At 38.2% G+C, this 14,411-nt stretch overlaps 2 protein-coding genes and 1 long non-coding RNA gene across 6 annotated transcripts in view; 1 reads left to right on the top strand and 2 right to left on the bottom strand.

Annotated features, from left to right (window-relative positions):
• LOC146575988 (voltage-dependent T-type calcium channel subunit alpha-1I-like) overlaps positions 1-14,411 on the bottom strand; it is a 129,240-nt gene that overhangs the window by 63,802 nt on the left and 51,027 nt on the right. The window lies entirely within an intron of this gene.
• Positions 373-3,107, top strand: LOC146575990 (uncharacterized). Its single transcript, XR_014892204.1, has 3 exons — positions 373-452; positions 539-761; positions 846-3,107. It is a non-coding gene; the product is annotated as an uncharacterized LOC146575990 (long non-coding RNA).
• Positions 3,529-8,957, bottom strand: LOC146575989 (uncharacterized). Its single transcript, XM_085270947.1, has 5 exons — positions 8,924-8,957; positions 5,645-6,104; positions 4,869-4,937; positions 4,555-4,701; positions 3,529-3,878 (listed from the first exon to the last, which is right to left on the bottom strand). Exons 2-5 carry the CDS (start codon positions 6,101-6,103, stop codon positions 3,660-3,662), a joined length of 894 nt encoding a protein of 297 aa, XP_085127073.1. The 5' UTR covers position 6,104; positions 8,924-8,957; the 3' UTR covers positions 3,529-3,659.

Below are 14,411 nucleotides of genomic sequence, written 5' to 3'. Positions count from 1 at the left end.
GACCTCCTGCCTGATCTGGAGACCATCATCATGCTACCACACTACACACCTCTGAGACCATGAATGATGACTCCTACTGAGGAAACTGTATTTCCTGTCAGAGATGCTCAGTGATCCTCAGAGCAGAGAGAGGTATGATTCTTTATCTTTGATAAAAAAAATGTCAGTGTTTTTAATTCAATTAATATATTAAAATCCTGTTTAGTGCATAAATAATTCCACACTCAAATGATTATACTTGTTGACACTTTTTGAGTTTTAATTCACATTATGGATTACAAATCTATGCTTTTTCTACTCTGTCTCTCTGTGCAGGTATTGCTGTCTTTTGAGTTCTTCAGTGTCCCAACTGGGACATTCAAACCTCATTGCAGAGCTCATGTCTTTCCTCACCATCATGTGAGTGTGAGATTGCTCTGGATTCTGGTTATGTGGCCTGCAGCACCTATAAGGTATTTCAACATTGTTCATTGTATAACTTATTTGTAGTTTTTAGGCCTTAACACAAATAAAATGTTCCTTTTTCTGTATTTTTTAGAACAAGCTCGTTCAGTGTGCCTGCATTCCAGCTTCTTAGACTCTACTCAAGTGGACAGAGTATCAGTGTTTGGCCACTCTTACAGACACCAACTTCTGTCAACTCACTGCTACTGATCAGGCACCTCACTCCAGGAAGACAGAGGGCTGCAAGCCTGTCATCGTTTCCAGTGTGACTTTGCATTCTTGGGGTAGCATCAGATTTTTCCCACAAATATTCAACGGTAACACTTATTTTGAGCTTATTTATTAAATCAAAAGGCTTCCATTGTGTAAATTATATTTGATATGTTTTTGTCTTCTTTTAGATTTAGATGCAGTGATCGGATGTGCTGGAGCTTTGTTAACTGCGTGGAAAACATCTGTTTGTGATGGTATTTAAAGTGAGGCTTTAAGGTGACAGTTTCCTTGTGATTTCAGTCCTTTTACTAAACAAAAACATTTTTAATTAACATATTATTTTTTTTAGCAGCACATCATTGTTCAAAGGTAAATAGAGCCACATGTCACACCAACAATGAATTTTTGCCTCTGTTTGTGTCACCAGATTTTACAAACAATATCGGATATATAAAACTGAACTTTGGATTAATGTGCACATATATTGTTTTGTATTTTTGATTGTTGAATAATTATGTTGTAGAAAAACCACAATCTATTTACCCAAACAACGTAACTTGTTTGGGTAAATAGTGAATTACTGTAATTTTAGTCTATAAGTATAGCAACCTGAATTCATACAAACACACAGCTCTAACTCTTGAATTGTAGGCTGCACAATAATGATCATTTGATTACTATGGACATTTAAATCAGAATCTATTGAACCATTACACATATTCTTTATAGAGATTACACAATCTCAAAAAAAGAAAGTGTTTAAGAGGATAAGTAAAGAAAGCTTAAAGTGTGTTTGTATGAATATTGTCTTAGTATGGGGTGTCAGTAAGTACATGAGTATAGAATAGGTGTAACAGTGGTTTTCCACATCTGTGCTTAGACTGCTCTAAAACAGCGGTCCCCAACCCCAGGGCCTCGGACCGGTACCGGTCCGTGAGTCGTTTGGTACCGGGCTGCGAGAGTTGAGGCTCAGGTGTGAAATGTATAGTTTTCAGGGTTTTTATCGGTTTTCAGCGTTATTTTGTCATCGTTTTATCGTTAACTCGGTTTTCCTGGGTCTTTTCACGTGTGTTATGAATAAATCTTCTTTTTTTCGGTACCGGTACTAGTTTTATTTTGTTGTATTTATTCGCGACACCTTATAGGCCGGTCTGTGAAAATATTGTCGGGCATGAACCGGTCCGTGGCGCAAAAAAGGTTGGGGACCGCTGCTCTAATATATATAGATAATGGGTCAGACATATAGTTTGACCCATTAAGTCTGTTTGAAAAGTTCATGAAGGTCTCATCCAGTGCTATGTGTTTCTGTTTATCATTTTATGAGGTCACACAGCTGACATGAGTCAAAGTAGAACCATAACATTCATGTTAATGATTCTACTGTTTACAGCTTCTTCATGATGACTTTCATCCTGGTCACAGTACTATGTGAAAAGCTGTAAGAGGTAAAGTTAACCCAAATATTATCTGATCATAAGTCACTCTCTAACATTGATTATTTTTCAATATAATTTATTCCCCAACAATGTTCTTTATTTTATCCCTGTTTCTTTAAATATGCACATCAATTGTTCAGCTGTGTGACTCTCCATACCTAAAATATATCACAATGTGAACTTCATTTCAACAGTATTCCTTAGTTTGGTACCATATTCATCATCAAATTAGGAAACTGTAAACTAATTGAAAAAAGAAGCTTTTGAAAATTTTAATGTGGCATTTGAATATGTTGTTTATCCTTGCCACACGGTATGTGCAAAAAACTCCAACAAATCAGAAAACATATTTTGTTTCTCACTTCCCATGTATAAATATATATATATGTATATGTATAAATTTTTAAAATAGCCTGTGAACATAAACATGGCAAACAAGGATATGTTCACAATTCCAACGGATGCTTCAATTGTTGGACAGTGGATACTGGACTACCTCACAGAACGCCCACAGTATGTGATGACACAGGGCTGTGTCTCTGATACACTGTCTGCAGTACGGTGGCCTCACAGGGAACTGTGATGGATCTGTTCCTCTTCACCTCCTAGACTGCAGACTTCTCCATCACCTCCCCACGCTGCCACCAACAGAAGTTCTCTGACAACTCTGCCATAGTTGTCATCACCACAGGTCTGTACTGAGTCCACTGGTTTCAGGAGAACCACCTGCTGATCTACACCTATGTACATTACTTTTCTCAGTTTATATATATATACACCCACTTATTGGGAGTTATATGTCTACTTTTTAATGCACAAGTACGATACACAATCTGCAGTTTTCTAATTCTAAATATTCCTAACTATTTAAACATTTTTCAGTATCCTGCTCTGTTTGCACTCGATCTGTACTCAAATTTTAACAACTGTACTGTACTCTGCTTTGGTAACTATTGTCCATGATGTAAATATGTAACAATTGTTTCTGTTCTGTGTCCTGTTCTGTTTGTATATGTGGGGGTTTTTTTTGTGCTGCTGATACAAGCACATTTCCCCTTGTGGGACAATTAAATGATTATTCTAATCTATTCTATTCTAATTGATATCATATTCACCCAGAAATCTCGAGTTCATCATTTTGCCCTACCACAATTATTTGAATTAAAAATTAAAAGAGCAGGAATGTTAAAATCAATAATGGAAGGAATTTGTTGGCTTTTTCAAAAGGTACAAATCAAATATTGTTTATAGACCTGCCCCCTTTATTATCTACAAAATTCAACATTAAGCCTTGATCAGTTCTGTTATTCTTCTTTTTTTAAAAAACATTTTATAGACTTCCAGTGTTCCAAAAATTACAAACAAACACAAATATAAGATTATTATGTAGAATTTTTAATATATAAATACTTAACAGTTTTAGTATTTTCCAGTGTTAACTATAGTAGAGAACTTAACAAAATGTCATTAAAAATTATAAATACTGATAGGAAAAAAAATTCATACTTTTTAAGTTATAAAATACAATCACATTTCTGAACAAAGGAACGGTACGTTTTGTTTAAACTATTCGTATTGATATTTTTGAATATGTACAATATGGTTTCCCTTTATTTTAACTGTGACTTTGATTGCTGCCTCCTCCAGTTCCTTGTCAAAGGGACTCCACAGCTCATTTTGAATGTAAAGGGTCTTTCCATCCTCCAGTAACACCTCCAGGTGGTTTGGCATTTCTGCCGTGGCCACACCAATGATGAGAATTTCAGCTCGCTCCTCGACTTTTGTCTGTTGACACAGCATAGGCACACATTTAGCCCAGAAAACGTTGGGTTTCTTTATCCAACAAGAAAAAAAGAAAACCTATGGTCATCACGTGGTTTCACTAAGTCACCAAGACACATACATACACACATTATGTCTTGATGCATGCTCAATCATCCAGGTAAGTAAATTCCAAAATGCTTAATTATGTTCACCTGGAGAAAAAATACCCAGCACGCCCCTGCGGGCGGTCAATCCTTCAAGCTCGGGTCCTCTACTAGAGGCCTGGGAGCTTGAGGATTCTGCGCAATATCTTAGCTCTTCCCAGGACTGCGCACCACTATGTCCGGTTGGTTAGCCAACCGGACATAGTGGTGCGGGATCTCTGTCCAGAAAAGTGCAGTTCTAGGAACAGCTAAGATACTGCGCAGGACCCACAAGCTCCCAGGCCTCTGGTAGAGGACCCGAGCTTGAAGGATTGACCACCCGCAGGGGCGAGTGGTGAATTTTTCTATCTATCTATCTATCTATCTATCTATCTATCTATCTATCTATCTATCTATCTAGTGTTTGTGTGTGTGTGTGCGTACGTGCGTGCGTGTGTGTAAGATAATAAAATATATATAATGTTATGTCAAATTTGAAAACATAGTTTTAAACATTTGTTGATAAGACAAACAAAGGTTTAGCTTCTTCATACCTCAATCTTTGTAAATGTTGTACTCTGAAGATGTATGCCATAAGACGACTGTCTATGCTTAACGTGAGAGACGCTGATGTGGTCTCCCACGTTGAAGTTATTGGCAGCTGCCTCCCTCCAGAGGCAGATTGTCATGGCAAAACCATCCTGAAATCACAAACATGACAGAATTAAAGATTCATTAATTAATTAAATGATAACAAGTCCAGTAACTAGAAAAAAAGCTCACAGCCTCATACATTCTGTACCAGCAATGTCAAATTTGTCACATTAGTTTAACCATTTTCAATATAAAACTTAAATTCCATCATTACCTCCTTCAGCTGCAGATTTTTAAGGGGAACGTATTCTTTTCCCGACAGCACCTTCTTTACAGCAGAAACCTGAAAAGTAAATTGAAATTTAATGTCAGTAATAGTCAGTGTAGTTATCTGTGATAGGTTTTTATTTCTTCAGTAATCTGTTTAGATTATGTTATGGTTGTTGTTAAGTATTCTGCCATTTATCTTATCAGAAGCAGTTTTATCTGTATCGGTCATTAGGATGATTTTCATATACTGTGATTATGAAACAGGTTGTAGGAAATCCTTCTATAAACAATACATTTTGCAACTTAGTTTAAGTGACAGCAACATAAATGAAAAGTTTGCCAGTTTCAGGTATATAAAATCTACTTGTTTTCCATTATGTCCAATTCAGGGTACTTTCTGACCATTTCTGTTGTATCTGCTTTTATTTTTATTATAAAGGATATATTTAGATTAAGACTTTTGTGCGAATTTATATACAGAAGTGTATAAAATAATTATTCTGTTTTAAATAAATAATTATTTATCAAGTAGAGACTGTTCATTAAAATCTAGCCCTTACAACACAAATGTACGTAGGCACAATGCAAATTGGCTGCAAAAATGCCAGAAATGCTCTGAGGAAAATATTTTTTAAAAATTGTGCTTAACAATCTTAACAGAATTTAGTCTCTGCTTGACAGCAAAAACCCAAATTATTTTCACTGTAAAAAATACTGGCAATAATGGCTTATTTGGAAACCTAAATCCATGTAAATTCTGATGGAACCACAAATACTTACCTCCACCACCTCTCCTTGAACTGTCATGAGTCCGTCATTTGTGGAGCTCATGTTGAGTGAGGTGAGAGGAGCAAGAGGATGCAGAAGATCCTCTGCTTGTTTTACTAGACCTTCCCTCACACTTAGGGTCGGTGCCCTAAAAAATTGTGTTCTGGGTGTGACACTAATGTTGTAAGGGGGGCCTGTGCCACTGAGTTCATGGCCTCTCATAATAAATGACCCCCCCTGCTGGACTTTAGAGGCATGTGCTTCAAATATTGTGACCTTTGTCACAGTCTGGCCATCGGTGATCGCCGCAATGGTGTTCGTCTTTGTCATCAGGGGTTTTGGTGTTGCATCTTTGAAGTCCCAGCTAATGACTTTTAGCTGGTCACAGGACTTTAAAATTTTTATGTGCAGTGGGGGTGGCCGGAAGTATGGCGTGTCAGGGCGGTTGTTGAGCAGTTTTGTCAAAGCCATTCTGAAAAAAAAGCAACACAAAAAAATATTAAGGGGTTAATACATTTCTATTATAGCAAGGGTCATATAATATGGTAACACGTGTAGCTTTTGTGCAGTCTTTTTACTTTCTGATGTCAAACAAAACTCATAAATACCTTTCTGAGGTTCCTGCTTAAAAATGACAGGCCAAAAACACAGGCCTGTCTAAAAGTTTTTTTTTTTGATATACAACGTTGGTTTTAAAATAAAGCTGACAGTTCTAAGACTTCTATGAATTAATCTAAATATTACAGCAAAGACAAGTTGGTGAAAGTAATGTTTTTTCTCACCAAATTGTTATTCATTTATTTTTTGTATTTTCTAGCATATAATCTCCTTTGAAAATACTGACAATAAACAAGAAATCATCGTATGAAGATTGTCTGTGCAAAGATTGATGCTGCTGAAGTGAAACAGTGAAATTACAGTTCTATTCACAATTTGGTCTGTGGCTTTGAATTTCTAAAGAGCAGAGATGATTTAACTTTATTGAAATGCCTAAATAGTTGGGTTGCGGTCACGTGGTTCTGATGACGTGCGGAGGCAGCGCGATTTTTGAGTGGAGGGCGGAAGTAAACATGGAGGACACTGTGGAGAGTCAGGAGAGCAGCTATTGTGCAACTTTAGACCCCGTTTCTCGGGAGAGATATAAACAGATAGTTAAAAAATATATCGGACGTGATCCGTATTCTTTGAAAATGTCCGAATACACCACAGAAGTAAAGGATTTGCCTACTATCGAGGCTGTGGATATCACCAACTACTTGGTCCTCCAGACTTCTTACTACACTAGGCAGCAAATGAAAGCTTTCAAGAGTCTGGAGGCGTACAATTTTTTTGTCAGCGGGTGGGTCCACAACCTTGGAACAAAACGTCTCCGTGATGGATACAGTTTGGTGTTTGCAAGGGTGAGTGTTTGTTCTTATATTGCTTTTTAAACACGCTAACAGTTAGCGGTAGCGGCTTTAACGTCAACAAACATGCCACATCCTTAGGACTTCGTTAGAGTGACAGTTGTTTGTTTCAAGGTAAACCATTCTCAGCGGTCTAACGAGACACCTCTGAAGACTTGGGTAATTGCAAAGGAGGATGGAGAAGTGATTGCAGCTCATTGCAATTGTATGGCAGGGTTAGTAGCCTGTTCTCCACTGTCACTAGGCTCAAATCCGGGCTCTCAGCCGTCTGTTGCATATCCAAAATCGCCTCTGCACATCGATGCTGTTCTGCCTTAAGCTTCATTCTTTTCTCTCGTTTGAGAACTGATTCCGATCTGGGTTTTCGTTCGTAGCCGAGATTGACCGTCGGAGCCCAGTCCTCCGACTCTTCGTCATCCAAAGCACTTGGGCAGCCTATAGTCCCAATCAAGTCAATATTAGACTACTAACTTAAAAGCACTAAGTAAACGAGAATTTAACGACAACCTAATGCTAATAAGTTCGTTTGCAAACATAACATTACCTCTGACGAAGTGGTCGCTGCAGACACGGGCATTGGCAGACTCTGCTCCTCCCGACTGTAAACGTAAATTTAAAATCCATTTTTTCCTACGTTTTTCGGTTAGAATTTTCCATTTTTCTCCTCTTCGTTGGGCTATTTTTGGTACCCTAAAATACCGTTTATCAGTTTCTCTGGTCGACCTACTGGAGCATCCGTAAACACAACAGGACATAGGCATTTTGCGTACTGTCTGTCTGTGATTTTGCGCTTATCTTTTTCACTTCCGACCGCCAGTCAAATTTCGCGCTTTACGTCGACGTCACGTCTACGTCAAATGAAACCTAGCTATTGTTCGTTGTTTCAGTATACATTCTCTCTCCCCCCCCCCCCCCCCCCCCACACACACACACACACACACACATAAACGTGGCTCTTTCTATTGGTCCCCTGTGTTAATCATTTGTGCCTCTCTCTATTGGTCCCCTGTGTTAATCATTTGAGCCAATAGAAAGACAGTAATGTACCCTGTTTTCACTTCAGTCTCACCCTCTGTAAGAAAATGGCTTTTTTGACGAGAGGCATTGTGGGAGATGAAGTTATTCAGAATATGGTTTCCATTAGGTTTTTGTTTAACTCTTTTAGCTTAATTCCTATTGGTTATTCAGTTTTTGTATAGCTTAATTGAGAAAGTGCTAGAAAGTGTTGTTGCCAGGGCAGAGTGCCAGCCTTAAGCAAAGTTAGAGACTCACAGCTCAAACTTAACATCTTAAAGTTTATAAAACTGTTATAGATCTTGAAGATTTGTCAAATTCGTTAAGATCTTAATATTTCATATAAAAAATTAGGACTGAAATTATTTTTCATTAATACATTTAGATCTTTTTTTCAATTAAATACCCATGAGACAATAAGTTCATCAACTATGACACCCACTAATATATTACTGTCAATAGTAAATGTGAATTTATTGATAATGAATTTCTCTGCAATAGAAACGTAACATAGGAAAAAGAAAGAAAAGTCAGATTAAGTTTTGGTACTTTGACAGTCTTTATATTGACAGCAAGTTAAATGGCTAGATCTTGTGTCTTGCCCTATATTGTATTAAGGGTAGTAAAAAAACACCCTCAAAATTCAATCCGGTTGTTCAGTCTGACGTTACTAGCCGTGTCTGGAACTAAACTCCATATATCAAACGATCACTGTGGCATTACTGAGAGCTGAAAAACTGTCTAAAGTCTTTCATCTTTAATAAAACGATCAGCGTTCTGCTCTACCAGGTGTAACAATTGAGTTTAACATCCAGGCATCCATGAAAACGGAATTCATGACATTTAACGGAGTTAGAAGTCAGATACTTACGTTTTATACAGTAAAAGCCGTCTGTGTCCCTCGAAGTAGATTCGGAAAGATCCAACAAGGTTCCCGCCGGTCTTTAAGTTACAACTTGTGACGTAATCTGTTGTCACCCGCTCTGATTGGCTAACTACGATTGTGTTTCGTGATTGGACTGCCTTGTAATGATTTTATGTTATCACTGTTTTGGGTTATTTTTGTTTGTTAACTCGTCTAATTTTAATTATGGAATTATCATTACTATTTTATAAGTCTCAAACGTAAAATTTGAGATTTATAAAATCTGTTATAGGGCTTTGGAGTTGACGTCACGCCGCAATGCATTGTGGGAGCATGTCACCATTTTATCAGGCCACGAATCAAAACAAACACACTCGTTTGGACGGAAGATACAAACCGTACTTAAAAGCAGCTCAAAACAAAAAAAAACTTTATAGATTCAGATTATGTCGGATGCGAAGAGACGGTACTTGCAAAAAATAGCGTGCATTGGAAATGTGGACCCGTATGAAAAAACGGCAGTGGAGCAGAAGCCCCGAAGCCTGATATATTTCCGTACCTGTGGAGTCAGCGCATACACAGCGAACCATTTCGCAATTATAAATGTCTGGAGGCGCACATCCGATTAACCAATGGTTGGTTACAAGATTTGGCTATTTTTAGACTCCACGTTGTGAATACCTCATCATTCAAACAAAGGTAAGTCAGCTTGAGTACTGCGAGTAAAATGCGTTTGATTTCCCTCCGAACATTCAGATTAGTGCAGCATAAATTCATTCATGAGGGGAAATTACAGTGAGAACATGTTGAGGCTGTTAGATGGATAACATAGTGAGTTCAGTGCACTGATATGACCATTGTCCTGAAGGATTTAGTCATTCTCTATGGTTAAAGAAATTGCACTAATGAATCCATATTTATTATATGTAATTCTAATTACATGTCTTGCTTCCGTGTTTGTGTGCTGTGTAACTAAAATACATTTATTTTAGTTTTATATATTGATTAATGACCTGCAGATTTGATCATCACTTAAGTTGAACTTTATGTGTTGTCTTATAAATCATACACAAAATGCCACATTGAAAAAAGGTTTTATTATCATTTTGACACTTGAATTAAATTTATTTCCAGAAATAACTTTTAAAATTGAATATCAGTTACCTGTATTCTAGTGCTATTTATTAAAATTACATTTTAAATAAAGGTATGCTATTTGGGTACTCTGTCGGACACTGAGAAAGGTCAGAGAAATTATACTCTGAGAGACTTGGTAAACAATGCATGCATGGTTGTTCAATTCAGTTCAGTGTTGCTGTTTGTCTACTTGTAAAAAGATAAATTCACAGAATTATAAATGACTCTGACTAACTCAAGCTTCATTTTGAGTGCCATCATCTAGCCCTCTTTGTACCTGGTGGATGTCACAGGCCTCTGCCTCTCAATTATTTTATAGCCATTGTGTGTAATGCTGGGCTCACACTGTGCGATTTTTGGCCCATTTTGAGCCGATTTTTGAGTCGTGCGACCGTTTTGGCGATCGGCCCGATTTTGGCCTTCATCGTGCGTCGTGCATCGTGTAGTATACGTGGGGTAACGACAAGCGATTGACACCTCACGACGAGCTCCCGATCATCAATCGCTTGGTCGTGAGGATTTCAAACCTGTTTGACGCGACCGTCGTGAGGGTGTCACCGCAGTTTGTCACACTGCGCACGCGCAAACACAAATGTCAGCGAAAAAGACGGCGCAGCACGGCAGTGCAGCCTGTGATCTGGACACAAGCGGTGGAGGCACAACTTGTAGAACTTTGGCAAGCTCATCCGAGCCTTTTCGGTGTGGCCTCACAAAATTATCACGACCACAACAACCGTGAAAATAGTTGGATCGACACTGCTGCTCAATCACAGCTGCCTGATCAATGTTTTTCATTAGCAATTTAGCAAAGTTGATGGTGGTGGTGTGTCTGTGTGAGTGAAAGACAGAGAGAGCGAGCGACAGAATTTCTGTTATAACCTTCATTTTATGCACGCACAGTGTGAGCACTCAGGTCGCATCAGAGCATCGGGTCGTATAGTGTGAGACCCTGCACCGTGACCTATGAACTTCTAACCCCTGCGAGTAAATCGCACAGTGTAAGCCCAGCATAAGACTGCCTCTCTGCTGGGCAGACACTGCGACTTTTTTCGGCCCGATTTTGGCCTGCCTCGTGCATCGTGTAGTATACGTGGGGTAACGAGAAGCGATTAACACCTCACGACCAGCTCCCGATCATCAATCGCTTGGTCCTGCCTCGGGACTGTCCTGAGGGTGTCACCGCAGTTTGTCACACTGCACACGCGCAAACACAAATGTCAGCGAAAAAGACGGCACAGCACGGCAGTGCAGCGTGTGATCTGGACACAAGCGATGGAGGCACAACTTGTAGAACTTTGGAAAGCTCATCCGAGCCTTTTCGATGTGGCCTCACAAAATTATCACGACCACAACAACCGTGAAAATAGTTGGATAGACATTGCTGCTCAATCACAGCTGCCTGACGTTTTTCATTAGCAATTTAGCAAAGTTGATGGCGGTGGTGTGTCTGTGTGAGTGAAAGACAGACAGGGAGAGCGACAGAATTTCTGTTATAACCTTCATTTTATGGACACACAGTGTGAGCACTCAGGTCGCATCAGAGCATCGGGCGGTATAGTGTGAGACCCTGCATCGTGACCTATGAACTTCTAACCCATAGGTGTCAAACTCTGGCCCGCGGGCCAAATTTGTCCCGCAGCCTAATTACATTTGGCCCGCGAAGCCATACCAAATTATTATTAGAGCTGGCCTACTGGTATTATCCAGCTTATATATATATATTGTTTAGTATTAAACTTTGCTTGTTCCATATTCAGTTTTTCAGCAAAACTTGTTTGAGTCCATAAGAACAGATTCATTCTTAAATCTGGAGGAAGATTTTTTTTTTCAATAAATATTAATGTTAGCCCGCGACTTTGTTCCAGTTTTGAATTTTGGCCCTCTGTGTATTTGAGTTTGACACCCCTGCTCTAACCCCTGCGAGTCAATCGTACAGTTTGAGCAGGAGCTGAATCACGCGACTGACAAAATCGCACATTGTGAGCCTTGCTCTTTCAATCAGAAATGAAGCTGAAGGTTGTCTCTTCACACCTACACCAAGACAGAGCAACCGTGAGACAAACCCAAACGGCACTGAGATTCATATTAAGGCCTCACCCTTTAATGTTCTTTTCTAACCTGCAATAAATAATATGTTATATGCTTGTTTGATAAGTATTTTTTTTTTTAAATATTTGTTATTGCTTTTTTTCAGGGGTTGGAACCAGGGCCAGCTATTAAATGGTCATCAGCAGACCAAGGCTCAATCAAGTCATGGAAGGAGGAATCAGGTGAGATAGTAAGCTGCTGTTATATACAATATTAGTGTACAACAGTCAGGTAACATGCTCCAAGCACAATAGAAAGTGCAATGTTTAAATATAATTAATATGATTATATATACATCCTACAGCAGCTATTCACAAAAGTAAAGACAAATAAACATAAACAGTAAAACTTGTAAACAGACCAAAAACTGTCAGACATTGATAATCCAGTTAAAAGTGATTTAAGTGATGAATAAAGTGCTCAGGTGCAAAACTATTGTGTGCGGGGTAGTTTTTAAGTGTATATATTGTTGTTATTATTATTATTGATATTATTATTATTATTGTCATTATTACACAGATGACTTTCACAGTGCCTCATTTTACCCTCATATTATTATGTGAGGCATTTAACAGAAATAAACTGTACAACGACTTGGCTGGTGACCCACTTCACATCTCCTTGCTAAACACTGGAGAATCATGCAAAGACTTTGATGTAATAGATTGACCTCTAACAGCAACCATGGGCATCAGTGATGAGAAAACCTGTGTTGAGACAGCATTGGTGAGTGTTCTTTGTTACCAGCAGCCCAAATTAGCCACAACATCTGTAAACATTTACCAAGATCCTCTTCTTTACCTGCCACTGCTACTCTACACTGTGAGTACAGGCTGGACCCCACAGAGTGTGTGTGTGTTTAGTGGGAGAGAGAGGACCCTGCCCTTATTTGGCAGCATGTCATTGTAGGATTTAAATTGAATATAGTTAGACTGGTTGACTGGATTAGAGCCTGTGTTTGTGTGTCCCTCTGTGCATTTGTGTTTCAATATGCCTCCATATTTGTAATTTTGTAAGTTATTACTATTCTGCTAAATCATAGTATTTCTGGTACTTTTCGGTACTTGTGCTAAATACAGTATTTCTGCTAAATCATACTATTTCTGCTTTTCATAAGATTTGTGCCTAATATAGTATTTCTGCTAAATTATAGTATTTCTGCTTTTTATACTATTTGTGCCTAATATAGTATTTCTGCTTTTTATAGGATTTGTGCCTTTATTCTTTCTGTTATCTTATACTATTTCTCCTAAATTCTTGTATTTTTGAGAAGTTATGTTTCTGGTAAGTTACAATATTTCTGCTAAGTTCTGCTATGCTATTGTATTTCTGCCAAGTATTATGTTTCCTCTAAGATATTGCAGTTCTGCTAAATTATTACATTTTAGCAATGTTCCTTTGCTTCTGCAAAGTTTTTACAATTTCTGCAACTTTTCAGCTTTTTCAGCTACTTTTTGCATACAGCTTCAGCTTTAAGCATCCACACTGCATTTTCGCAGGAAATGCAAATTTTTCTAGTTAAATTAAGTATTAGTGTAATTCACCCTTTCTGTGACTGAGATTTTACAGTTGACCTACTGGAATGATTGGTACCAGGAAAGCGTTGCTAACGGTAATTTACAGGCAATTTGAAAACTGTCCAAACTTAAATTAAACCATCTTATTAATATGCTGCACTAGAACTTGGATATGACAACTTAATACAATACAGTTTACCTTTGTCACTGTTCTTTGGCCAGAGACCTATCTGTCTGGTGTAATAGAGACTCAAATGTTTACAGAAATAATTCTCATTACCTTAGTGGCAGAAGAAAAGTCGGAAAGGGACACAAGGTCCAAAAAGAATAAGCTTGATGTAGCTGCATTTGTGCTGTGTAGGTGCAAATGCTGCGGAACTGCATTGTTATAAATTAACCCCAGAAAGACTGATGCATGAAATAATTGTCAGAAAATTAACTTTAAAAAAACAAAACAAAACTGTGTTGAAAAAGTGTTGATTGAACCTTCTGACAAATTTAAAAAACATATAAAAAATTTAAAATCGTATCACTTTTGCTACATCTGGGATTTTTGAGCAGCGTAAAGTGTTGCTCAGTGAATCAGATCACTTTGAAGTGATCTGATTGGTGCACACGAGACAACATGGCGCCTGCGTTCGGCTTGGCTCCTCCGCTTCAGATCGCTCTCCTAAACGCTCGCTCCATAGCCAACAAATCATTTATACTGAATGACTTTTTTAGCAGTAATAGTCTGGACTTCATGTTTGTCA

The sequence above is a fragment of the Mchenga conophoros genome, linkage group LG4 (assembly GCF_057382185.1).
Source record: "Mchenga conophoros isolate Kocher_MC1m ecotype Shallow Benthic linkage group LG4, M_conophoros_male_GT1.1, whole genome shotgun sequence".
Lineage (NCBI taxonomy): Eukaryota > Metazoa > Chordata > Actinopteri > Cichliformes > Cichlidae > Mchenga > Mchenga conophoros.
The sequence above is the reverse complement of the archived record's forward strand: the minus strand, read 5'-3'. Positions and strand labels throughout refer to the sequence as shown.